Below are 27564 nucleotides of genomic sequence, written 5' to 3' on the forward strand. Positions count from 1 at the left end.
TGGCATGTCTCACTGGGACCCCATGAAGAGAAAAGTACCTTCACCGTAGAGCAGAATCACTGGTTTGGTGACATAGGTCACAGCTTGCCCTGTATTGCTTAATTTCTTTGCAGGTCAATGAAATATCTGCTGTGCTGGGAAAGGACTTTACAGTGACTCCCTCCAAACTTATTCAGTTTGATCCAGGTATGAACAAGAGCACTGACTCATTTTAAAATGTATTCCCTGATTTTGAAAGTGTAAACTCTCATTTTGGAGAGTGAAACATGTTCTGTGTTCATAGATAGAGGAACTGAGTAGGAATAAAAATGCCCCAGCTCATTTTCTGGAAGTGCAGTAGGTCCCCTTACTGTCACACTGTAGGTGTCTCTAGGCAAAAAAATAATCTGGGAGAGAGTTGCAGGATTCAGCATTCGGAGATTCAGTTTCATCTGAAAAAATTGCTTTTGCCCATCTAAATAGATTATCTAGTAATGAGAGCCCATTTGTTATCATAATAATTCCACTTGCACATGCAAGCCTGAATTTTTGGAAGACATTGTGCAAGGCATAGACTAGGGTTCTCTCAGTGGGTTGAGAACTGGCTGACTGGCAGAGCGCAGAGGGTCGTTGTTGGTGGTGCAGAGTCCGGTTGGAGACCTGTAACCAGCGGTGTTCCTCAGGGGTCGGTGCTGGGTCCGGTCTTGTTCAACATCTTCATCAGTGACCTTGATGAGGGGATAGTGGCCACCCTCAGCAAGTTTGCTGATGATACGAAGTTGGGAGGATTGGCTGACACGCCTGAAGGCTGTGTTGCCATTCAGCAAGACTTGGACAGGCTGGAGAGCTGGGCAAAAAAAAAAAACGGATGGGGTTTAATAAAAACATAAAACAGTGTAGAGTCTTGCATCTGGGGAGAAATAATTGCATGCACCAGTGCAGGTTGGGGGATGACCTGCTGGACAGGAGCTCTGCGGAAAGGGACCTGGCTGTCCTGGTGGACGACAGGTTGGCCATGAGCCAGCAGTGTGCCCTTGTGGCCAAAAAGGCCAATGGCATCCTGGGGTGCATTAAAAAGAGCGTGGCCAGCAGGTCGAAGGAGGTGATCCTCCCCCTCTACTCTGCCCTGGTGAGGCCTCATCTGAAGTACTGCGTCCAGTTCTGGGCTCCCAGTACAAAAAGGACAGGGATCTCTTGGAAAGAGTCCAGCGGAGGCCACAAAGATGGTGAAGGGCCTGGAGCATCTCTGCTATGAGGAAAGGCTGAGTGAACTGGGTCTGTTCAGCCTTGAGAAAAGGAGACTGAGAGGGGACCTGATCCAGGTCTATAAATATCTAAGGTGTGGGGGGCAGGATGGCGAGGCCAGGCTCTTTTCAGTGGTGAGTGGAGACAGGACAAGGGGAAACGGCTGGAAACTGCAGCATAGGAAGTTCTGCACCAATGTGCGCAAGAACTTCTTTACAGTGAGGTGACGGAGCACTGGAACAGGCTGCCCAGGGAGGTGGTGGAGTCTCCTTCTCTGGAGATGTTCAAGAGCTGCCTGGATGCCTACCTGTGCGACCTGCTGTAGGGAACCTGCTTTGTCAGGAGGGTTGGTCTCGATAATCTCTCCAACCCCTACAATTCTGTGATTCTGTGATTAATTCTGGATGTCAGCGTTGGGTTTTTAGAAACATTTTCTGTGATGTTTTTATGATAGCAGTGTGTATATTTAGATCAGTTTCTGTTGCACTACCTCTGACTTTTTCCAAACAAATTTCAAAGCTTTCTTTGTAATAACCAGCCTAATCCTTTATGTTGGAATGATCTTTTCTCTTTCCCACTAACCCAAGTCTCAAGTTACCTCAAGTAAAGACAGTCAACTGAGTCAAAATTTTGTAAACAGGTATAAAATATGTCTTCTGAAAGGCTGTACTTCAAGCCTGTGCAATTCTTTTATCCTTTTGCAGGTATATTAGATGAAGTTTTCAGCACATATATATGCTACATTTTATCTTGAAAATTCCAGAAGTCCAAAATTTATATATTGTAGTGTCATTTCTCATGTTTGAAGCAGCTTTTTTGTTACAGTATATGCTCTCAAACTGAATCAACATTGTTTGGGAACAAATTTGAACCTTAAGTTATTTAGAAGAACAGCAGGAGTCCAGTCAGTTGGTAGCAGAACAATAGCATACACAAGCTACTTCATTCTAGCTGCAGACATGTTAATTAATATATTTCTGACACTCTGATTGATTGAAACAGCAATTAAAGAGTAATTAAAATGTTTATTTCTGTTAGGAATGTCAACCAAGATGTGGAATATAGCAATTACTTATGACAGATTAGAGGAAGATGATGAAGTCTTTGAAGTAATTCTGAACTCCTCTGTGAATGCTGTTCTTGGCACCAAGACAAAAGCTGTAGTGAAAATTTTGGACTCAAAAGGAGGTATTCTCTTTTGATCTTCGTCTTTAAATGTGGGACAGTCTTGGCTAGGTAGCTACTTATTTTCAACCACAAGTTGTTCCTAACACTTACCTTCACTTCAAAATGCTTACTTTCTTTTTAGAGAAAACAAGCCTGGCAGTTGCAGACCATTTATTCCCTCACACAATCACATCCGTCCTCTTAGGAAACACAGCATGGGGAAAGCAACAAGTACAAAATGAGAAGAGTGGAGGGGAAACAAGCCACTTTTCATAACAACATGAGTCCAGCTCTCATTTATTGAAGTGAAAAAAGGATTTTTGACTCCATTAGAATTGGCTTTTTTCCCCCAGTGATTGTATAACACTAGTCACACGCTTCTGAAAAAGATTGACTTTCCTCTCAAAAAAGAATCTTAACAACTACACTCAGCTCTCAGAAGTACATTTTCTAATGCCTAACAATCACAATCTACAACATTACAGTACACAGCAGTGATTACTACAGAGTTCAAGCCTTTGTTTCCTTACTATTATTGTGTTTTTCAGTAAGTAAATGTGGTGCCTAAAAGCTCACCAGAAAGCAGCAGAAACATACAAATGACTCAGCAAAGCAGCTTACTGAAGCTATATTTTAAATGAATGTGTTATAATGATTGAGGCTTGATTAAAAAAAAAATCCTTTTAAAAATGCAGATTTAGTTTTTCTCATAATGTAAAGATATTCATTGACTCAGTTAGATCGAAGGAGCAACAATGTCTGAGTTTCTGGATAGGAAACTGGCTAGTCATGATGGGAATACCACTAATCTTAGTTAAAGATACCCATCCTTGCCCAAAAACTGGGCACTTCAAACCCTAATTTATACCTGGAAACTGCTATGTTTGGTAGGGATTCTGACCTCTGGTTAGATAGACACAGTGCATACACTTTTGTTTGTTTGTTTTGATTGTTGCAGTCATAGGCAATTTTAATTAAAGAAACTCCATAAAAAAGGATGACCAAACAAACAGAAAACCAACCACATCAAGTGAAAGAATCTTCCAGCTTTTAATGACGAGCTGTTTATGTGGCCATGTCAATGTGACCAGTTATCTGCTCATGCAGCTGGAACTGACCACCTGCCATTTTTAATGCTTTCAGGTCAATGCAGTTCTTTACATTCTTCCAGCCAAAGCAAGCAAGACTTCTGGAGGAGAAGCACACTGTTTGCAGTTTCCTCAGGCTCCTCATCACCTCCCAGGCCTGGCAGCGTTAACTTGGAAGGGATCCCACCACCTCCTTCCAAAAGGATGAGAGAACACAGAGGTGACATACTGCAGGAGCCCAGCTTGGCAAATCGGTCAAGGGCCAGGCTGAGAGTGACTGGAAATGGCAGAATAGTAAGAACGTCTGTGTGATTTAGCTGATTTTTGAATTAATTGGTATTTGCTGTCTTCATTTATATTTGTTCTGTTTTTGCAGTGACTGTGCAGTAACTATAAACAACCAGTTTGCTTTGAGTCTGGCCTAGGAGCTGTAGAATTATTTAATATTCTTTAGGGAGGGCTGGAAGGGCATAGGAATGTTTCCTGAATTTGAAGATCTATGTATATAAAAGGGAGGAATGAAAAAAGAGTTGCTCAAGGAAACATGCAACAAGCAACACCAGTAATTATGTAGGTTCTGATCTTGTCTAAATTGTAGGTCAGTTACAAGAAAGACACAGAGTTTCACTGGAATCACCAGAGTCAAGCCAATGTAAGTCTGGTCTTGAAGTTGTAAAGATGAAAATATTGTCATCTTAAGCAGGATATAGTTACTGCCCATTGAGTTTTCCTGTTTAAGCAAAGTTGGTTTAACTAGGTGGTTTAGTCACATTCAGGTACTGTGATCTTAAAAATTAATCTGGATTATAGTACACATTTAATGTGAGCTGTTTTCAGAAGCCATCGATTTCCTTTTTCAGAACTCAGCCCAAGATATGCTGTGTGTGATTTGTAACCTACACTACACAGTAAATCTCACATGTTGTTTTTTTTTGTTTGTTTGTTTCTTTTATGCATAAATACACTCATTTCATTCTTATATTCTACCCTTTTTTCAGGTTCATCCTTCATCTGTATTTAGAAATGGAACAGATGTGGTTTACAAAGTAAGAGTATAATGAATATTGCTATGATTTATTTGTGATTCTGTTATTTACTGGCTTTATGTAGACCAGTACTTTCTTTTTCTATGTATCTTTCTTTTTCCTTGGTATAATTTGATTTACAACAATTGGATTGGTTGCAGGCAGGAGGAGAAGGCAGTATTCAAAAGTTGCTTGTAAGTGCTAACTCTCTCTTTTACCTCTCCTGTTTTGCTTGTGTCTGATACTGTGAAACCAAGTACCATGGGATGGTATCACTCAAAACAGAGGATGACATCTCATCAGCTAAAGCAAACAAGAAGGCTGAAGTGTCAGTAATTAACCAAGCACAATCACAGATAAATGCCATTTCCACTAGGAAGACAGAAATCCCACAAGCTGATAAGGCAGAACTGGCATCTGAACCAAGCTCAAGACATCGGGTATGAAACCTTTTGTTTCCACAGACATTTTTACCATCTGTTTTCAGTCATGCTCTTTCCCAAAATGAGTTAACGCCTCTGAGATCTGAAGCCTGACTCTTCTTGTTCCAAAACAAAGTTTAAACAATACACAGATAAATAACAGTGCAGTCCCTTAAGAGTTTTCATGTCACTAAGTTTTAAAATGAGCTGTCTCACTAGTTTCATGTAGCTTGTTTTGTGTAAGTATTTTCTTTTGAATGTTCATATGCTATTCCCTTTTCCAGGACATTCACTCCTTTTCAAGGGCCTGTACACCAGATTTGAAGGGGCTCATGCATTATGAAGGAAGCATTCAAAAGTTATTTCAGTGTGATGGGATAGAATGGAAATTTTGGAGTTCCCAAAGCAAGGTAAAAATGTCATGAGTATGCATCTAAATCAGAATATGGAATCTACAATAAGCAAGACTCTGAAGTTATGGATCACCCTGTAACAATAATTGATTTGCACAGGAGATGAAAGAATTGTCCGGAGCCAGGTCTGCTGTCACCAGAAGAGATGATTCCCAGAGACAAGATGAGGGCTTTATTGCTAGGATTACCTTTCATCTGTCACCCGTGGGTGGTTCTGGACCAGCCATGTGGGCACAAACACACACTTCTGGGAATAAGTATGAGAGAACCAGTGAATGAAGTCTGGACGTAATTGATGTGATTTAATAAAACCAGAAAACTTAGGCATTCTATAAGCATGGATCTTCATTCACCACTTACAGTCTCAGACTGAACCATGCGACACTGCATTCCCTACACAAACCACAGGAGCCAGAAAAATTATCCAAAGTAATTTACACTCTGAGAAGGTTTCTAGATCTGAGACTATGTTGGTTTTAAGCTACTAATTACAAATAGTAGGATCCTCTAGTAGGTATGTAGTTCTTTATGTCTTTTAAATGATATTTTAGCTCTGCTGACATACGTCAATGTCCATGTTCAGTTAGATCCTGCAGAGGCCATAAGCAGCACCTCCAGCCTCCAGCATGATTATTAATGTGTAGAGCTGACTAGTGTGAGCAAGAGTTGTTTTTCCTTTTCATCTTTCATTGTAGGAGGCAGACATGAAAAAATGTCCCTCTGGATGGCGTCATCATGATGGCAGCTGTTATTTCCTGGTAGTGAATCAAAAGGTCACCTGGGATACTGCTGCTCAGGTCTGCAGAGAACAGTAAGAGACTTTTTTCAAACACATTTGTTGTGCACTGGTTGTTTTCCTGAAATGGCTGCTGTTCCTAAGGTTGTGGTGATTTGGCTAAGTCCCACTTCTATTATGCTTCACAGCACCAAAATGATTGAACAAGCCTAGCATTATGGCCCTGTGGAAAACGGAAATATTATTATTAGTCTCACTACGTTTTCCTTGGTTATCCTACCTTATTCACTATATTAATTCATGGCTGTTTCCCACTGGGAGATGTGGCTTAATTTGGAAGAAGAAAAATGTAGCAAAAATTCAGTTCTTCAGCCTTCTCTGATTCAGTACTTCCTTTGCTATGCCTTCAATAGATTAAAACAACAGCACAGTTTGCCAGCTCCTGCGTTCCTCATAACAGTCTTCTTAAGATGCAGCTTCTCAGAATCTGTAACTACTCAAAAATCTCAACATCCAGTCTTATCTTCCAGAAAATTTCTTACTTCTAAGGATAAAAGAAAACTAATTAATAATAATAATAGTTATCTCAAAGAAGGAGGCAAGTATAAAATCCACCATTTAAGCTAGTCTTGATCTTTGGAGGCCTGCTTTATGGTTTTGGTCTTCAGAGTTTAGGATTGAAAGAAATGCTAGCCATGGCAACATTACCTTACCCTGGGATTATGTATGTTCTGGATACTGTGTCAAATTCTGAGCGCCAGATTGAACAAAACAAGGGAGTTTGATAGTCCATTTCCATTGCTCTGTGAAATGAAAATTGAAACACAGGTTGGACAAGAAAGAAACAGAATATATTCAGTAAGCAGCTAAGGAGCATGCAGGGAATATGAAACATGGACCAGCAGGCATAACAAACCTTGATTCATTCTAGACAGTTACATTAGCTTATTCTGTTTTGGTAGTGGGCAAATGGAAACTTGACCTTCTAGGTGATGCAAGATACTCTTCATGAAAACTCAACACACATTTCACACTGTTGATTATTTTACCTAACGATTCAATTTATCCAAGTAAAAAGTTGTCAGTTGTGGATGTTCTGATTTTTTTTTCTGAAAGATTCAACGTTCAGTTGCTTCCTGGGGAATTCACAGTGAATTAATCATTTTAATCGCTGGGAGGCATTTCCATTTCCTAAAAGAGTGTGTTCCTGAGGACACATACTGTTTGTAGGAGATAACTTTGTGCTGAAGGCTACAGTGTGTAATACGGAAGTTAAACTCAGTGACAGTAAGTTAGTGGCAGTGTGAAAAAGCCACACAAAGAGTCAAGGCATATCACAATCCCCAAGCAAATGAATCCTAGGGCAGTGACAATTTAATTAATGTCAGATTACCACAGACTGGGGAAGTTTTATCATGGTAAATGAAATACTCCTGACCTCCACCTGGAACTGATTTACAAAAGTGTGACCCCAGGCACACACTTAAAAGTGTTGCTAGAAGATAACTGAATACTTATTTTGTGCTTTTGCTCTCCTCTCTGAACCCTCATCATCCACCCCTCTCAGTTCTGGTAATTTCTGTAGTTAATATTCCTAATATTTCCACTGTTGACATTTAAATGACTGGTGTTTTCCAACAAGAAAATGAGATCGGCATGATTGTCATTCCTCTGTTTTTAGTATATCATACAAACATTAGGTACTGAATCAAAAAATAATAATAATAAAAAAGAACTGACAGTCAGAATATCAGCTACTTTTCACTGAAAATGAATAATTCTTATTTAAACAAAAAATATGTTATTTTCAATTCTTATTCAATTTTGTTGCTAAACTTCTGATAGTATATAAAACAGGAGAAAAACACAATGTTAAAGCTATAACAGTCTGCAACTAATCAGTCAGCCATTTGTTCTTTTAAAGAAAACGCTCTCATCCCAAGTTGATGGACTTGAGACCAAACTATTCAGTGAAAGCAATGTTATTGATTTATTTTGTTCTCAATTACTGTCTGGATGTAACTGTGTATGCACATGGCTTATGCAGACCTGTTTGGGCTTCTTTTGCTGCATTTTGCATCACTGAGCTTTGCATCCATTTGTTACAAGAGGCATACCAGTCTTTGGTTTCCATGTGCAAAGGTAAAAGACAACAGAAAGATGTGCTTGTCTTCACTCAAGTTGCTGTGTGCCATGGTGACAGTGAAATTGAAAACAACTCAGCTCACTGCTCTGAAAACCTTACATCATTTCAAAACCTCCTGCAATACATTAGAGAGAAAAGCAAATTCATTCCTCTAGTTTTGTTTCTTATGGATGAAGAGACTTGGCAATGTGCAGAGAAGCATCTGAGGGATATTATGGCTCAGTGATCACAAAGCAGCCTGATTCAGTAGCCATTTTGGTCATTTATGCAGCAGTTCTTGTTTATACTACAGGAACACTGTTTCTACAGGCATCAGGGCAGCAGGACTCACTGACAGGAGACAGTTTCACTGCTGCCACTGAGGGGACTCTTCACTGGAGAGACAGAATCCATTGTTGCTTGTTCTGCCTGATTAGTCAAATCATGCCTTCATCTTCCTGAAGTTAAATATTTACTGAGAATCTAAGTATGATCCAATTTTTGATCCTTTATAAACAGCTTACTAAGGAAGGAGCTGTTCTTTTGTTCTCTGTGGAAGGAAGGAAGAGCCATACTACCACAATGGTTAGATCCTTCATGACAACTCAGCACTGCATGATGCAAAGCAGGATGGACCCTGTTGCTCTCTGCTAACGCAGTGCTTAGTCCTCCAAGTGATGTAACCTATGTTAGTGCTGATGACTCAGATATCTAAAGTCATTTTAAAGGCTGAGGGTGTCTTGTCTGACCTTCAAAAGCCACTCCAAAAATGTAGGGCTGCTGTAAGCTCTACAGCATGTCTACCAATCTCAACTGAATGTTTTGAATACCAAGAGGTGTCAGAAGCAACACTAGGCAGCTATTTCAAGGCACCAGGATTACTCCCCAGGCAGTCAAACAAAAGCCTGGGTTAATGAGAGCAGAGACTTTCAGACACTTCCCCCTTCCTTCACTGTCAGTTTGGGATGTGAATTTACTGAAGCAGTTTGTATCAGGTGTCCTCCAGGCTGTGAAGATCTTCACAACTAGTTGAGCGTGCTTTTGCAGAAGTTCAATTTATCAGAGTGGTACAAAGCTGCTTTAAGTGTGCTGCTTAATTTCATGTAAAATCAGGAAAGTCTTCATGCTAAGTGTTTTGCATATAACTTTTGAAGCACAAAGGAATAATTTACTAATAATAACTAACTAATTTACTAAACTAATAGCTAACTAATTTACTAATAGTAACTAACTGACTTAGCACAGGAATCACTGGTGTGATTTGGTTTTGCTTGTTGATTTTTTTTTCTTTTTTTTTTCTTTTTTTAAAAAATTTATGAAGCAGTATGATATCCTCTCTGGAGTAATTCATATTATGAAGATGGTAGATGTATACAACTCCATAAATAACATTATCTGATTAATGTTTATAAGTCTCTTAAGTGTGGGAGTCAAAGGGACATGGCCAACCTCATTTCAGCAGTCTGTGAGGACAGGTCAAGGAGGAATGACTATAAACTGGAGCACAGGAAGTTCTTTACCAATATTGCAAAGAACTTCGCAGTGAGGGTGATGGTGCACTGGAACAGGCTGCCCAGGGAGGTTGTGGATTCTCCTTCTATGGAGATATTCAAGATCCACCTGGATGCCTACCTGAGCAGCCTGCAGAAAGTTGCTGGACTTGATGATCTCTAGAGGTCCCTTCCAGCCCCTACAGTTCTGTGATGCTGTGATTATCTTGTCATTTCCCTTGTCTGAATCTCTAAAGGTACAGGTTAGTAAAATTATCCTAAGTGGTACTTCAGAACTGCTTTCATTTCCCTACAATACAGCAAAACCCCTGACTAGGTGTAACAATTAGAATGGTTGTTCTCCCTTCAGCCGTGTGTTTCTCAGACTGTATTTAGAAAGCACTCCTATGGAGAAAAGATTAGATAACATTATAATTATTGCAATGCTTTCACAATGCTGAAGTCTCTGTGGTACATGAAGTAAAAGTCTGAAACTGTTATTGCTCAAACCACCTCTGTATATAAAATATTACATACAGTCAGTGATACAAGTTGACACTTTTTGTTTGTTTTTAGTTTTCCTAAAGCAATTGGAACTACAGGAATAAACAACACTTATCTAAAGCAAATGACTTAAGTTCTGGTGCTTTGATTGTTCTTAAGTAGCAGACAGATAAAATGCTCTATTGTTCTCGCTTAGTTAATGGCAATGCCACAGAGGCTGCTAGGAAAATTCATCCTCAGCCCCAGCTTCAGCAACTGGTAGTCAACGGCCACTGCAAAGGGGAGTGGTATTCTGCTACTGAACCAGTTATCCTGGGAGCACGCCCTGAGTAAACTGCTCTGCTTTCCTGGATATTTTTTGAGGGGAAGAAGAAGTCAAAACATTCCAAGATCATCTGCCAAAATAACTGTTTAGTTCCTTTTTCACTGGAAACTTGCTAGATGGACATGGTGGTTGGGCTTAGAGAAGTGGAAACATGCCACTCTTGTGACATAAGGGAATGGAGAGCATGTGCTAAACTTTGCCAAGAAGCCTGGTCAAAGCATCTATAGGGAGCTGGCAGGACAGCACTGCAATCAGCCAGTGGAACCTGGGGAGCCTGTTCCATGAGGGGGTGCACAATGCCTGATCCCTATCAGGATGCTTCTAACTACTGTTCTGTTTGGTCAGTGTACCATTTGTGTTTCTGAGACCATCCCGCCACACGTTTAGCTGTGAACAGGAAATGTCAGTAAGGTTCTCTACACTTTGTTCTTTGATGGTGCCAGAACTTAGGAGGCTCTTGGTGGGGCATTTTACTACGTAGTTCTTGGTGCAGGGCAGGCATGATTGCACACAGTGTGAGGGCTAACATGCAGATGTCCTGCAGGCCTTGGTGTACTTGCACAAAGTAGAGTCGTGAACCCACTGTACAAAGGGGCATAAGTCATGACTTCAATTCTTCTACAAGTAACACTAAATACAATTATTCTTTCCTTCTAGTACTGAGTTTCCTGTAAAATTTCAGGTATGTGCTTTATATTAGAATCAGTGCTTCTCGTTGGTAAGTCCATGGGAGATGTCTGTCACTCTCATCCTCTCTTTTTGATCCTAGATACCTGGGGAGCCTCACAAGTGTGGCTAATGAACAACACATGCAGTGGTTGTGGGACTTCAGTGGGAGGAAGCCCTTTTGGATAGGCAAGTACATCAGCTGACAGTAAAGTCTGTTTCCTCAGAACCTTACAGTTTCTCTGCACTTTGGAAAGAAGAAACTGCAATAAAGGTTTACGCCCAGGTTTCAAATGTAGCGTCATATTTCTGCGTCTTCTGGTATTTCAGATCAACTAAAAATGAAAACCCATCAATTACCTGGCTGTTTTATTTTTATTTTTTGTATCAGAAGAAAAGTTTATTGAAGTTCACTATTGCTGAAGTGCTTTTTGCCTTGAAACCTTTTCCATTTTAAAGCTAGTTAGAAAATCCAAGGTACCAACTTCAAAAACTGCAGTCAATTGGAATCATGTTTAATGGTATAATGATTCTATTAATCTGATGGAAATAAACTCCTCTGATGAGAATAAAGACTATAAACCCATTGTGTCAAATTTCTGATGGTAATCTCTTGTAGCTAAGAACACAGTTCATAGTTGAAAATATGCCACCCATTTTGGTCTTGAGAACTCAGAAGCTAAGTGAAAATGCATGTTTTAAGAGGTGTTAACTAATATGCTTTCAAAAAGGTGAATAAAATTTACAAAGATCTGTAAGGATTTTTTTTTCATGTGGAATCTAGATGAAGTCTGAAGCTATAAGATATTTTGTTTGGCTTCTTCAGCGTCAAAAGAGAAATTTGCGAGATGATAAGCATGCAAGATATCAAAGAAAGAAAGGAAGTATTTTAGATTCAGCCAACAATGAGGAGAAGGATATTTTCTTGTATTCAGATGAATCTAATTGCCATACAAATATTCAAGTGTATTTTACTTGTATTCCTCCAGATGTTATTTTTTCTTGCAGCATAAGTCTGTATGCCATTTAAACAGAAGGACAAAAAAAACATGCTTCTGTTAGCATATGGCTGCAGTGATGACGAGTGCCACTAATTTGTCCTTACTGATTTCACACAGGCCTGAATGACCAAGTCAATCCTGGACACTGGGAGTGGAACGGTGGAGAACCTGTTACCTACATAAACTGGAGAAGAGGCTCCAATCACTTTCCGAAGAGAGGCAACAAATGTGTAGTGGTGCAGAAAAGAGGAAAATGGCAAGCAACTGACTGCAGGAAGGCCAGATGGAACAGCTACATATGTTCAAGAAAGCTGTAAAAAATTGGGATCCCTGTGAAAGCATGTGGACATTCCTTTTGTTTCTGTCTATCTGCAGACAAGTGATATGCAGATAGAAAACTATCTTAATTATCACCAAAGATTATTTTACACGCTGCCAGAGATCCAGATGTTTTGGTCTCTTACCAAGAAATAGAGGTCAGTAGTAAACAGCAAGTTTACTTTACTTTACTGGTCAAGGCTTTGATCTCTTTCCAAATACATCTCTGTCACTTGATTCATTCACGTTTTCACACTAAAGAACTAGGCCTGACAGCCTACATAAAATTTCTGTGTAAACATACTTACTAAAAAAAAAAAAAGAAAAGTCATCATCATCATCAGTCAGTTTGTTTCAGTCTTAAAGACTGAATGTGGATTGGCTTTAATTTAAATAGTTTAATTAAATTGCAATGAAAACTGCAGTTTTGTCCTGCAGTCACAGAGAAAGAAAGACAACTTGGGACCAACACGAGAGCAGACTCTGCTGAGTGGCTATAAACAAGTTCTCTTGGGTGAGGATGGGAGAGACACTATCAGAATACTGGTGCTTATTCTGTGGATGCCCTACTACAGTGTTTTACAAAAAGAGCAACCGCAGAAGGGTTTACTGATAGCATACCATACAAGCAAAGCTTTTTTGTTACTTTTTTGGCCTTCCAAGAACAGTTTCAGATCCAAATTAATCTTCTCACACACAGTTGCATGTTGTTTGACATTCTGACTAAAATCATGCAATGCTTTTTGGAGTTCCAGGATGGTGGTATCATTTGTGCAATGTAATTAAATAATGTGGGCTCTCTAGATCTAATGCTATCTCAAAGGATAATTCACATGCACACAAAATTAATATGGAAGCTTAATCCCAGAATATCATGGGATATTCAGTGATACACGAACATCAATAGGATTAATATGTGTGTACACAGTGTAACTGTGATAGGCACATTATATTAAAGAAGCTATGGATTTTCAAAAGTATTAAGTATTATCTCAGTCCTTATCAGGGATTTGAGGTTTTTAAAAAATAATAATAAAAAATCCAGATTTATTTCTGAGAAAGGCTTAAAAATCAGCATTTAACAGGAAAAAAAAAAAAAGCCAACCAGCTGCCTGTAACTTCCCATTTGGTAACACTTTGACCTGTCAAAAGACTTGTTTTAGGACCTTCTTACTGCCAGCCTCAGAGTTAAAACAGAAACAAGTCCTAAGCTTCCTAAAAAACAAACAAACAAACCCACTTCTCCCGAACATTCTCTCTGCCCAGAAGGAGAGAGTGACAGGTGGTGTGGTACAGCATATGGAGAATTTGCCCTGTTCTATATGGAATCTCAGCCCTCCTGTCTGCCTGCCTGCTGCCAGCAATGGATTCTGTCCATGCCCTCTGTAAGTTCATCGATTTGTCCAGCCTCTGAACCAATTGCATTTCTGCACCATTTCCAACTCTGCTCTTTCTAAGGTTCCACAAAGTCTGGTGAGGGAACAGATGCAGCAGAATCACCTCTCTAAGCTGCAGGATACCATTCGGGGTTGTAGTTATCCCTCCTTCTTGTCTATGGTATGTTAGAATAGGCATGTCAGTAGCTGGACAACCCTTCCATTTAGTGAGGACCTTTGTGAAGTTGCTATGGTAAATAAGCACAGGTGCATCACAAGTTTAGATGTAAAACTCTGTGGACAGAACCTTATCACCCTTAATGCTAATATCAACAGATACAACCTAACACATTTCCAGGACTTTTTTGTTGTTGTTGTTGTTACCTTTTTGCCAAGCTTCTAGACACTTCTGCCAGTAAGAGTCCAGTAAAGCACATGTGGGATCTCTGACTGCATTCTGGAATCACTGAGAAAAACTACTAAGAGAGCGTGTTAAGATAACCAGAAACTTTTATTTCTTTGGGATTTCCTGCTGTGTTTACTGGTGCTATCTTTGTGAAAATTATGAGCATTGTTTAAATACCTCTCCTAATTATTTAATGAATGACCATAACAGAGAGAGGGAATTTTGGCCATAGAGTTCTTGTTACTTGACCAATAAGTAATAAATGGCTAATGCCTAGACTGAGAAATCAAAGATCTCAGGTTTTTGAAGAGGGGATAGTTCTTCTATATTATACCTTTCTTAAAGAACATTCAAGTGTTTGAAGAATATGAAACCTTCACTATGGAACACATTGTTACTTCTGCAAAATGTATGTGTTTACTTTTTTCATTAAATCTACAACAATGTATTCATTAATTAAGCTAAAACTTTTATATGATACCACAAGGACATTTCTAACCTGAAATGCTGCAGAATTATTTTTCAGTACAACAAACTCTTCTGAGCATGCACTCATAAATTTTAATTTGCCTATCTTAAAAAATGAAATGTTTTTTGAGCAATTTTTGTATCTTTTATTAGAATGCCTGAGTTTGAAGAAAACAACAAACTCAGAACAGGGAAAGCACGAATAAGTCACTTTTTTTTTTCCTGTTGCATTAGGAAGGTGATGTCTCTATGAGAAAGAGAATAAATTCCTAAAAAGTTACTGGGAACATTTTTAGTCTTCAATACTGTTCAAATTGGACTTTGAGTAAACTCAGGGGGGAAAGGAGCATTCAGGGGATCAACATAAGCAGGGTAATTTTGAGAGGGTGCAAGTCATGTAAATGCTGCTGTTCACCTATGGATGTTCTGGATAAACATGAGAACTACTTCATTGGAACTATCCATATGCCTTTCAAAAGCAACAGAATTCAGAATTAAGAGGCAACAGCTTAGTCTTTAGGCCGGCTTTTTACAAAGGGAATGATGATGTAATGTGAGCTTCTTATTTGTCTGCTTCTTTTAACCACCTCCTCTCTCTGTTAAACATCTTATCTATTGACCAACTTCAGACAAGTTTGACAGAGAAGATAACTCAAAGATGACAGCTGTGTAAAACATTTCTAGGCAACTGGCCCCTGAAGCATTTTCCAAATCAATGTTTTCTGATCTGAATTCTTGTGCTTTTACACTACTGAGATCTTGCAGTCGGTGGAGACCTTCTGAAGTAATCCTGCAACTGGAGAAAAGACCTTTCTTCGTCCCCCACATTCAGCCAAACACAGGGAGACCAAGATTCATTAACTTAGGAACAAGCTGTTTTGAGTGTGTTATTACCAACTTCATAGAGATAAAGCTTTAATTTGGAAAAAAATCTGTGAAGCTTTTCAGATCTCTTTTGTGCCACTTAAACATAATGAATGCATTCAAGTCTTCACTCATTCTAAAATTATAAAAATAGATTAACTAAGTATTGTGATTCTGCCTTATTTACATCACAAGACTGGTGCTATCCTAATGACTGTATTCAGAATGCTATATATATTGTTATGGGCCTGATTTTGTAATGTTAATACAAACGGAAACATATTATTTTGGTGAAAATACATTTCTTCAGCTTACTTCCTTGCGCAGAGGGTTGCTTTCTTCTTTCTTTAGCTAATGATAAAAAAAAACATAGAGTTGAACATAGCAGAAATGAGCTTGCACAATATACCTATTTACTTTGTGATATTTCTGAATTCTGTCTCTTCTTTTGTATGAGTGTTTTCCTGAATTAGTCTGTCAGGCACATTTGTTTGATGAACAAAATATATTTACTCTATCTCTACTGCTTAACTACTATTTGTTTATTTTTGTAGAGCTGAGAAGTCAGCAGAAGTCTAGAAAAATGATCTCTAAATAACTGGATCTAAACAGAATAAACAAAGGCTACTATTATCATGCATACGGATAAAAATTTCAGAAAAGTCTTCATACATTTTTACACTAATAAAATAAAGCATACATGCATCTTTTTTGTTGGCTTATGCTAAAAGCATTTTTTTTGTGTGTGTTGTCAAAGTCAATCACCATAGCTCTTACAAGTTATTCTTGGAAATCCAAGAAGGAAGGCATGTTCTCCTGAAGAATGAATTTTCCCCTCTCCCTTTGGCTCATAGTCATATGGCATGACAAGCTAAGGCAATCAAGCACCTGCCAAATATGGCCCCTCAACCTGAGTTTAGAATTTGGTATTCTGTCAATTACTTGGTAGGTATGTACCGGTATGATTCAGGAAGTGCTTCAAAAGTGGGTACCTGCCCCAAATCTTCCAGGTTAAGAATTAGAACTGTCCATTTCTGATGGAGCAATGAATGAGTCAGCACATAAAAAATAAACAAATTTAACCCAGCTCTGCTGGAGACAAACAACATTTTGCATCTAAATTGTAGCGACGGTTTTAAACTTGGATTCTAGCTCTGTTTGTGTAGCATGGAAAATGGAAAATGTGAATGGAAAGATATAAAATCAGGGAAGAAATAGCATAACAGAGGACTTCGAATAGTGAAAAGGTGAAGTTCATAATGTATAGTACCCAGGTTGAACGTACAAAATTAAACAGATTTATTGTCTGTTCTTTCATATTTTACCTCATAAAAGCCTTTTGGTTTCATAATTGTAACTTCCCCGCGAGGCCTGTATGTGATCTGTTTCCCTGAAATTCAGTAAAACAAAGACCACAGATGGCTTTCTTTGATAAGTGCAATAATTGGAGAGTAAACCGCATAGTGCTAATTCATTAGTTCTGAGGTCTTCGTATGGGCTCTGTAAAAGATATATCTGGATACAAGTTTGTCTGCATAGAATGTGTTTCTAAAATGATAGGATACTGAACTATAAAATATAAAATCCATTTTAATGATTTAATCATCAATCACGCTATGATGAGATTATTTAGCTCAACAGAAGGCAAGTAATTCAAACCCTGCCTAAGAATTATTTTTAGGCATCAACTGGCAGTGCAACTAATTACTCAGTTTATGTCCATAATGACTGAATAAACTCCAGCTCTGAAACAAATGAATAATGCCACTTTGCATTTGCATGGCACTTATCATCTAGAGGCCTGACAGTGTTTTTAAAAATGGGCAAACATTCATGGTGACTATTTCTAGTGAAAGCAGAATGTCCTGAATGAAATGTGACTACGAAGACAAATCAAAGCCTGCTTGAAAGACACTGCTCCATTTAGCCACAAGTTTCAGCAACCAAAACACAGTGAAAACATGTGCCTATGCTTACATGAAAGGGTAATCAGGCAGGAAAACAAGTTTTTATAAAGGATACTTTATGCAAAAAGGGTTGCTTTTCATAGAAATCTGAGATTAGCAGTATGTGGATATAATGATAATGTGCCCAGTTCAGACTGTTGTCAGTTATTATTCTATGCAGTGGATGTCATCACAAACAGACATATAAATACTCATTATTTTTAACTTCAGAGTGATTGTCCTAACTCGCTTTCTGAGCTGGAATGCCCTTCGATAGTGCAAGCAGACTCATGGAGGAATGCAGATGCTGAGGACAGATCCTACTACATGCATGGGTATGCACACAGCTGACTCCAAAGCAGCTTTAGTCTTTGTGCAGATATAGAACAAACTGCACCCTGATGTATTAGGACCCATTTTGTCCCAAATTTGTCCTTTGAAAAATATCTACAGCTTGGTACGGAGTACTGACCCTAGTGGAACTAGAGCTGGCACACAGCTTTTGGCTCCAAGATCATTAGGTAAAGAAGAAAATTAAAGAGCTGGCTTAACCTAGAGGAGATCAGAGCTCTATTTTCTGATTTTTGGTTGCAGAGTGATTTGTTTGCATTATTTTTCTTGAGCCATCTTTCTTGTTATACGATGCAGGATATAGGATAGAACAGCACAGCAGAAGCAACATCTACACATATACTCCTAATCCAGAAGTGTGCCCTTTTGGGTGAGAAGGTCAACCAAGAATTCTTGGGTGTGTTAAAATAAGCACGACTAGCAGGTCAAGGGAGGTGATCCCCCCATTCTATTCTACACTGGTGAGGCCACATCTGGAGTTCTGTGCCCAGTTCTGGGCTCCTCAGTTCAAGAAACACAGGTAACTTGTAAAGAGAGTCCAGTACAAGGCCACAAAGATGAGTAGGAGCCTGGAGCATGTTCTGTACGAGGAAAGGCTGAGAGGCCTGGGCTGTTCAGCCTGCAGAAGACTGAGAGGCAATCTTATCAATGCTTATAAACATCTAGTGGGCAGGAATCAAGTGAATGGGGCCAGGTCTTTTTTGATGGTGCCCAGCAACACAACAAGTGGTAAGGGGTACAAACTGGAACACAGCAAGTTCTATAAAAACATGACAAAAATCCTCTTCACCTTGAGGGTGGCAGAGCGCTGGAACAGGTCGCCCAGAGGTCGTAGTGTCTCCTCTTGAGATACTCAAAATCCAACTGGATGCTTTCCTGTGTGACCTACTGTAGGGAACCTGCTTTAACAGTGGGTTGGACTCAATGATCTCCACAAGTCCCTTCAAGCCCCTATGATTCTGTGGTTCTGTGATTCTGTGATATGCATCTTACTAAGTTATTATGCATTCCTTGTTAACGTTTGCACTGCACCAGTAATCCACACCATTTAAATTTAGATACACCTGTCTGGAACACTCATTCCAGTATCATCATTTTAATTTTTATCCAATTGTTGGCAGTAAAATCCTTATATTATTTGCATCATATTTGTTGCTTGCAACCTGGTTTATTCTTTGCAAAGAGCTAGGAAGAACCATCCATATGCTACAGTAATAAAATCATTTCACTCATATTCATGCCACAAAGAGAAGCTTCTGGCAGAAACTCTATGCCATGCCTCAACCACATAATAAAAAACACCTTATATGTATGCCTTTTCTTCCAGGTAGATTAGGTTAAAATTTCACCAAGAACTGAGAAGTCTGCTCTCTTTTACCTTGAAGTTGAACTTCAGGAAGTTTTGAAAAGGAGTTTTAAATTGGGCCCTTTGGGCACTTTGTGATCATATCTGTAAACACATGTGTGAGATATTTAGTGAAGTTTTGCATATATAGATAAAATTTAGTACAGGCATTACAGGATCAAGATCACAGGTGGGCTTTTCAAATAGAGAGCTGGTACACCACTTGATCAGATTTGGTAAAAAGACACTTCTGGCAAAGGAAGTGAAAAACAGCTTACGAGTAAACAGAAATAACTGCTTTTTCATATTGCTATAATCCAGAAGCAATAATATTTAAACTGTTTTACTGAGTTTTCTACTTCTAAATTATGAAGCAAAGAGCTAAAAACTGATACGTATTGTTTTAAACAATAAAATCCATGAGAGACATTAACATTAAAGACATTAACAGACATGTCAACCCCTTCTGTGTCAGTATAATACAATACACAAGTTCCAGTATCGTCTCTGTCTTGTAATGTTCTAGCAACTACAATACGATAAGAAAAAAAAGACAAAGTGTCCAAAGATAATGTAAACCCTGCCCATGGCAAGGGATTTGGTCCTTTCCAAACCAAGCCATTCTACGATTCTGTGATTCCTTGAATAATACTGGACTACTACCAACCTGTACCAAATACAGGGAATTTTAGACCCAAACGTCATTTTTATCAGCTAGACCTGTTGGGCAATTAAAATAGGATGTGAGGATTCAAACTGCAATTTTAGGCTACTTAATTAACTATCTACAATCATTTGTACAGTTCATTGTTCTTCCTGACTCACTGCTTTTACTCTCTTATACTGTACATGTTTATATAGATATGATGCAAGGACATTTTGGAGGCATGCTTCACAGGTAGTCTTGCTGCAGTGCCAAAATTTCCTACAATTTCACTTTTAACAGCTGTGTAAGAATCTTGCATCCCAGGGCACACCTGAGATTTCAGGAAGGCACCAAACCCAAGGCAGAATTAAATTTCTCTGGGCAGAAGCTACAGGTCAATAACATATGTGGCTGACAGCCAATACAATCATTCCACTGAGTTCAAAGCACAAATAGGCTCACACTCATATTATTTCATAAATCTGGTACAGACTAGCTCAGTTTTCAAATTAATGAATGAATTAGCTACAAACTTAAAAGAGCCTACTGAAATTGACTTTCCATTAGAAAATGGAATCTGTAGAGAATAGAGTACTGAAATTGCAAGCTATCTGAATTTTTTTAGTGTTTTCGGATTGAGAACAATGTTTGAGAAGTTTATCGAAAGTATCTTTTTCCCAACACTTCCCTTAGTGTGCTGTACTAACATATCTCCTTTTTCACACAAGATGTTAAGCATAAGTTATAAAAACGTGGCCTTCAGTTTAGGTTTGATAGTTGTTATATATGTGAGGCATGCAAGTCTAGAATAATAAAATAATTCCTACAGTATTTCACTTAAATCCTCATTTTGTTTGCCAACTTTACTGTATGCCTGCAATGAGGCGACTGAACAGGGAGTAAAAGTGTTATTTTTGAGAATCTAGAGTGCTGCTTCTAAAACAGGAACTTATTCTGATTTGGTGGTATTTCTGCACTCCACTATCTGCCAAACTCCTGCAGAAGAAGTCAATCTAGGCTTAGTGCTCTCTGCTGGGTTCCTCTGGGTGAGCAAGCACAAATCTGCCAGTTTGCAGCAGTGCTGATGCAGGCCTTGAATCATATTCCAAACCCTAAAGAACAAAATTAGAAGCAGCTTTTGAAAACACAAGCTGATAGACATCTCTACATCTAGCTTCATATTTTAGAAAACATTAGTCAGTTTGCCTTTTCCTGTAGCGATGAAATAATCCTCCCTGTTTTGACAGTCTCTAGCTTTGTGGAATGGAAAGTCAAAATAAACAATGCAGACCACACTGAACATGCTAATACACAACCTCAAATGCTTCTGTAATTCCTAGGCCTCAGCCAGACGGCTTATCCAAACATTTCCTCCTGTTGATTCTCTCTGTCTCCCACGCCATCCTGGGCTACTAGATTTTAGATAGGAACTTCTAATACACATTATACAGATTGAAAACAATTTCATTAGCACAAACTCCACTATCGTAATTGTAATCTTCAGTAAATTAATGCAATTAACTGCACAAGGGTCTCCTCTGAGCTGTCCCCTCCTCTCAGCACACAAACCCAAGCAGACAACAGGCTCCTGTATAAAGCTAGCACGCAGTGCTCTCTGCCACCTTAGCAGGTCTATAGCATTAACAGGATCATGTCACTGCTTCACCTTCAGCTGCTAGTGCTCCTGTGTCTTGGAGCCACAGAGCCACAGTCAGATTTACAGCAGAGGAAAAGAAGGCCACTTCAGCGCCTTTTCTATTTGGACAGAAATCTACTTGAAAGCCAGAGTTTTCATGAGTTGGTGGGGGAAAACCCAGTAGGTGTAAAGGAAACCCAGGAAGAGCCAAGTTTTTTTATAGCATTTCCACAGACAGCGGGAGACAGTCAAAAGCAAGGGGAGAAAAAAATGTCCAGATTCATCCTTCCTAATGCAGAACTCTATGCACACCAAGATCTGAGAACCTGGGCAGCACCCAGAGAGATCTCTCCTGTGGAAAATTTCTCTCCATCCTACTACTCCAGTAAGAGGGAGGTTGAACCTCCCTATAGGAAAGATGCCAAAAAATTCTGGGACCATTTCATGTTAAAGAAGAATTCAGCTTCTGAAGAGGTTGTTCTGCCAATCAAGACCAATGAAATGCACCAAGAAACCTGCAGAACTCTGCCTTTTTCCCAGGTAAGAACAGGTGTCTTCTCTCCTGCCTCTTACAATCAGCAATCTAAGATACATGGGTTAGTTTGTTTGCTAAGACACAGGGCCACTTCAGAATATGCAACATTAGCCTCTGAGAAAGATTCAGTACTATCTTCGATTTATGTATCACTGCTACAATTGTGAATTTCATTCTGCTTTCTGTTTCAGCGTATTGCTCATGAGAACTGTGAGAAGGTGATCATCCAGAATAATCTATGTTTTGGCAAGTGTAGTTCCTTTCATGTACCTGGTCCAGAGGATCGCCTTTACACCTTTTGTTCTAAATGCCTGCCCACCAAGTTTTCCATGAAGCACTTGGATCTCAACTGTACCAGTTCTGTCCCAGTGGTTAAAAAAGTCATGATTGTGGAAGAGTGTAACTGTGAGACTCAGAAGATAGAAGATCCTCTGCCTGGATCTCTACAGTCAGATTTTCTTGGAAACGTACCAGAGCACAATTAACCCATTCAAGGTAACTCTGAAATCCCAGATTATAAGGATTTGCCAAGAAAAGAAAAGAAAAAAATAATCAGTGAGACAAAACTTTCATCATACACCATAATATGAAAGACATAGACTTTCTGTTTAAACCGCATCTCTGCTTCAACAACTTTACTTAAAATTTAACAAATATTTCCTTGCTCAAGATTATGTGGTTTATGGGTACAGCCTTATTTTAGCAAGATAAATCTTAAAATGTTTTCCATCCTTCCTATACCTAACATCTTAGCACACTAGGAGACAAGAGCTGAAGAACTAATGTGATTTATTTCTGCAAAAACTAAAGTACTAGATAGTTTATGCTGCGTTTACTTCCTGAGAACGCCAGTATTGTTCTATCGGTAACACAGAGGAGGCTTTAGACTCTTCATTGCAAAAACAGATTTGCTTTTATATCATGAGAGTGACTGGAGAATTTAAAATATAAATGGACAGAACGCAGAAAGAAAGCTGTGACGAATTCCTCTGATTGTTCCCAGCTGGAGTTCACTTTCCAGTAAAATCAACATACCTGACAGCTTACACACTTAAGATAATGTTTGCAAATGGTGTTTTGCCATAAAAACTATTTACTCTCCTTTTATAAATCTGCAGTTGTTCTGCATTTATTGTTATTGAAAGTTTAACATAGTAGAAGGAGGAAAAAAAGCAGGTCTACTTCCATATTAAACACAGAATTTAATGGATAGTTATTACTGTTGTTTGAGTTCACTTTAGAAAGGCGACAAACATTTTCTGTCTGATGAATTTCAAGGTTGTCAGTGACAGCAAGATAAGTTTAAGTCATGTTCTCAACAGTTAAACTAAAGAAGATGCGTATCTGTGATAGAAAAACAGCAAAATAATTTTAGAAAGCTTTTTACTGGGAAAGGTCTGATTCCAGTCCTTGCCAGCACAGCACCAGAGGCTGTTAGCTGACTGCTTGCTTTCCAGTTGCTTCTCTCTGGGTTTGCCTTGCAGCCCTAACATATCAGACATGGATCACCTTTCAGAAACCAGACTTTATCCTGTGTATAATCCAGGTCCTGTAATCTGCTGGGAATATTATTCAAGTGCTATTGCCAAACTATCAGACTTTTGTTCCTGTTATGGAACTATCTGCACCTTTTTCTTTGGGTATTGGAAATAAGTATTGATACAGCTGGTCAATTCAAGGTAAATGATCCCTTTGTAAATGGACTGCACAATGATCAGAAGTGTCATAATAACCTGTCAAAAACATATGTTCACCATAATGGCTTCATAATGCAAGGCCCATGTTTAATTTTTATAGAAAAGAGCATCTGTCTGAGTGACAACCTGGTACAGAGTCTGGACTGCTGCAATAGCTGCTTGCACACTACTTGCAGACAGTGAACTGAACAATAGTATGCAGATATTTTTAAATATAAAGAAAATTGTTTTTAAATAATAAAAATTGCAATATTAAAACTGAGAAAAGCTTTCTGTCTGTCCTTTTGCACTGAGGACTAACAAGTGAAACTTCTATGTCTCTTTGTATGTTATGGTATGATATATAATGTCATTTCAAATAACAAGCTGTTAGTGTTTTGTGATCCCTGTATCAGATGCATTATACATAGTAAATATTTATTTTAACCTATTTTAACATTTGTTCTATCTTTATTATATCGATCAATATTCTCAGGATGCCAGCTGATGAAGTGAACTAGCACCCAGATTCAAAAATGGGCTATCACTTTAGACTGAAAGGAGGATGAGTAAGCAAAGGTTATGAACAAAGAAAAAATATTTTTCTAAAAGGCAGTATCAGCTAGAAACCACACAGCTTTAGAGAACAAAGTAGTTCTGAACAAGTAATGCAATCTTTTACAGTAGCAATTTCTCCTTACTGGGCACATCCAAATGCATAGCCAACCCCAAAAACTGGTGCTTTGTTAAAGAATGCTGTATGCAAGTGGAAAAGCTAAGAGTCCACTGTCTCACTGCGAGGTACCTTATCAAACATTCTGAGTTGTGATTACTAACATTCAATTTTAATAAAGTCTAAACACACAAAAAAAAACAAAGTTCCTAATTTTTTTTTTCTATCTTTATTCCTAAGTCTGTTATTTAACCCTAAGAAGTAAATTTTCAGAGTTTTCTATTTCTGATGTTTTAAAGCTGCATGGATATATAGGAATCTTTGTTTGCATTTTCTTCTTAGAGAGAACCATTTGAAGGTAGGACCTATACTTCCAATAAGATCACAAGACAATTAAAACGAGAAATCCTTCAGTCTCATGATTTTAACAATGGCTTACTCCTAAACTGTGACTTTTCCACATAAAAATGGCAGAGCTGAGCTTGTATTTTGGACTGTAAAGCATTCAATCCAGTTTTTAAAGCTCTTTCTGTATGCTGATGATTATTGTAATCAAAGAAATCTATTCATGTAAGGGGTCTGCTGGACTGGATGCTTAGTGTGAATTTGCACAGCTTTAAAGTAGGTGAAAAGAGGTAATGACAGCTGTAGTAATTGCTAATTAGATTAGTGCTGTAGTTTTTTTGGATGAATGTTTAATTAACCCAGCAATGACTGGTCGCATGTAATTAGCACGGCATCCTGCAAAATCAAGAATGTGTTAATTGGATCAGATTTCTCAGACTCTAGAATTTCTTATTAGGAGTAACCTGTGCAGGATTTTGTTCTCTCAGCACAGCTACAAAGGCCTCTGCTAGTATAATGATGTGGGTTAGAAAGGTGAGGGTCTATGCCCTTATCAATATATGGGTTCATCCTGTAGTAATGCCATTACAGCAGTAAGCCTGCATGACTTCTGTCTAGCTGCATCCATTCAGAAACTCTATGCTTCATGTAATGAATGTTTTTCCCACTGCAATTGATTACGGTGGAAGTGTTTCTATTGCAAACCAACTTCACAGAGCAAGTTTATTAAACTGTTATTAAACTGTCTGAGCTTCTGCATTTTTGCTATTTATTTGAGCTACCAGACACATTCAGACATTTTCCAAACACATTCAGAGTTACGTCCTTTACCTTGGAAATAACTGAGGAAAGGCACTGTTTATTCCTACTGCCTGAGGGAAGTGTATCTTTGCTATACACTATTCTCCTGAGTAAGGATTTCATCATACTGGCATTAATGCCTGTAATTACATCAAATACCAGAGGGTAGCTCTTAATGAATTTCACCCCACCATAATTTCCAGGAAACCCTCTCAGAAGCTGCCCTCAGTAATTTACACTTGGTACTTTGTCCACCACGCTTATGAAATATTCACAGCTAACATCATGGCTGTCAGCTAACAAGCTTTAGCATGTTTTATTGACAGGTGGTGAAATCTCATCTCCCAAACTTCCTACCTCCTTACAGCAATAGCAAGACAATGAGATTCCTTGCTCTTTGGGAGAGCCCCTTGCCAGTCTGTGTAAATGCATAATCACATTGTGTGGAGGAATTGGGCACATGTGCTGTGCAGGAGGGTGCAAGGGTGCAAGGAAAGTGGAGTAGGGTTGAGAATATCTGGGGTCCTCCATCAGCAGATCTGCATTTTGAGACTTTGCCAGTGGGAACAGCAAACATATACTGATAGTGAATTACAAATAATTTACATATGATATTTTGCAGATATTTGCTAACTCCTTGAATATCTGGTAGGAAGCTACCATCTCCTCCTCCCTTGAAGGCTCACCCTGGCAGCTGTCAGCACTTACTTTGCTCAAATGAGAAAGAATGGGGACAAGATAAGCAAGTTTGTACTTAGCCCACTGCAAGAATATTGCCAAATTTCCCTGCTGAGAACAAAGTCATCCTGTTTACAGAGCTTCATGTTCCATGGTACCAGCAAAATGCATTTCAATTCAAATAATGAAAAATGGATCCAAATTTACAATTAATTAAAAAAAAAAGAAGGAAAAAAAAAATCTGAGGCATTTTTATTTTGTTGGTTTAGGGTTTTACTATTACCAGCCTTTTACATACTTTTGAAGCTGGTTCAAACTCACATTAATAGAGAGGCATTTGACCATCCCGTCATCCTGCCTGGACTTCCAGCAGTAAACCCTGGAGAAAGAGAGAAGTTAAAAGAGCTAATGCCCAAACCTCTACAGCAGGACACGTTGGCAGAAGAGCTCCTTGTGCTTGTGGACTAAATTAGAGTGCTGCTTGGTCTACTTCTACTATAGCCCCCATGTACCCTCTCTGGGCTGGTTGAAATCAGTAGATTTCACCATGTTTACCACTGAGGCAGATGGATCACAAAATGTATCATGCCTTTGATTTCTCTGGTAATTAGGTCGAAGAGAGAGAGAGTAAATGGAGTCCAAGAGCAATTTTCCTTTAAACTGAAAATGATTCATCCTCAGGATGTGACATTAGGGCTGACAAAACTTCTGAGCCAAGATCAGGACTGATCTCATTTCACTGTAGCATGTCATTAATGCAGACTGCTGTTATGTATCAGAAATGTGGTCCTTCAATGACAGAAAGAATTTGACTCTGATTCAAAAGCTAACAAGAGCCTTGTGTACATGTTAGCAAGATTTACACTGAAGTAAGCGGTGCCAAAGAAAAGAAGTGGCAGTAACAAACTGCACAACTTAGAAGGATCCAGGAAAGCAGGTACTATTGAGAAAGTGAATTACTCAGCCCACGAGATACAGACAACCTTCTGCACATCAATCAAAGGGCACAACTGGGTACAAAATGAATCCTGAAACACAGTCTTATGAAGCAAGGGACTTGTAAGCAGTAGGAATCCAGGGAGTCATGGTGCACACTTCTCTCCTGCATGTGTGCTCCATAACAGAGCATCAGCTGTTACCACACATGGCTTGATTTTAGCATGCTGATTTAATGTTTACAGAGTGCCAGTAAAATTTTTATGATGACAGCTGGTGGGTCGTGTGGTAATTTATAAACAGCAACAACAACACAACACAGACATCAGAAAACTCCAAGAGGGATTCTCTACTATTGTGCAATATTTAGCACCGAAG

The 27564-nt window shown here is 38.8% G+C and overlaps 2 protein-coding genes across 2 annotated transcripts in view; both read left to right on the plus strand.

Annotated features, from left to right (window-relative positions):
• LOC122158600 (FRAS1-related extracellular matrix protein 1-like) overlaps nt 1-16330 on the plus strand; it is a gene marked incomplete at its 5' end in the record, with an annotated part of 39040 nt that extends 22710 nt beyond the window's left edge. Inside the window, 9 exons of the mRNA XM_042815353.1 lie at nt 114-186; nt 2263-2412; nt 3535-3773; nt 4478-4525; nt 4762-4944; nt 5211-5336; nt 6035-6150; nt 11289-11374; nt 12304-16330. Coding sequence (XP_042671287.1) covers nt 114-186; nt 2263-2412; nt 3535-3773; nt 4478-4525; nt 4762-4944; nt 5211-5336; nt 6035-6150; nt 11289-11374; nt 12304-12503 — 1221 coding nt within the window. The remainder of the gene's footprint in view (nt 1-113; nt 187-2262; nt 2413-3534; nt 3774-4477; nt 4526-4761; nt 4945-5210; nt 5337-6034; nt 6151-11288; nt 11375-12303) is intronic.
• Nucleotides 16331-21557: 5227 nt separating this feature from the next.
• On the plus strand, nt 21558-24126 carry LOC122158599 (cerberus). The gene is made up of 2 exons (XM_042815352.1): nt 21558-22082; nt 22269-24126. Exons 1-2 carry the CDS (start codon nt 21558-21560, stop codon nt 22560-22562), a joined length of 819 nt encoding a protein of 272 aa, XP_042671286.1. The 3' UTR covers nt 22563-24126.
• Nucleotides 24127-27564: the final 3438 nt, after the last annotated feature.

The sequence above is a fragment of the Centrocercus urophasianus genome, unplaced genomic scaffold, assembly GCF_019232065.1.
Source record: "Centrocercus urophasianus isolate 14NV4802_14NV808 unplaced genomic scaffold, USGS_Curo_1.0 seq_1498, whole genome shotgun sequence".
Taxonomy (NCBI): domain Eukaryota; kingdom Metazoa; phylum Chordata; class Aves; order Galliformes; family Phasianidae; genus Centrocercus; species Centrocercus urophasianus.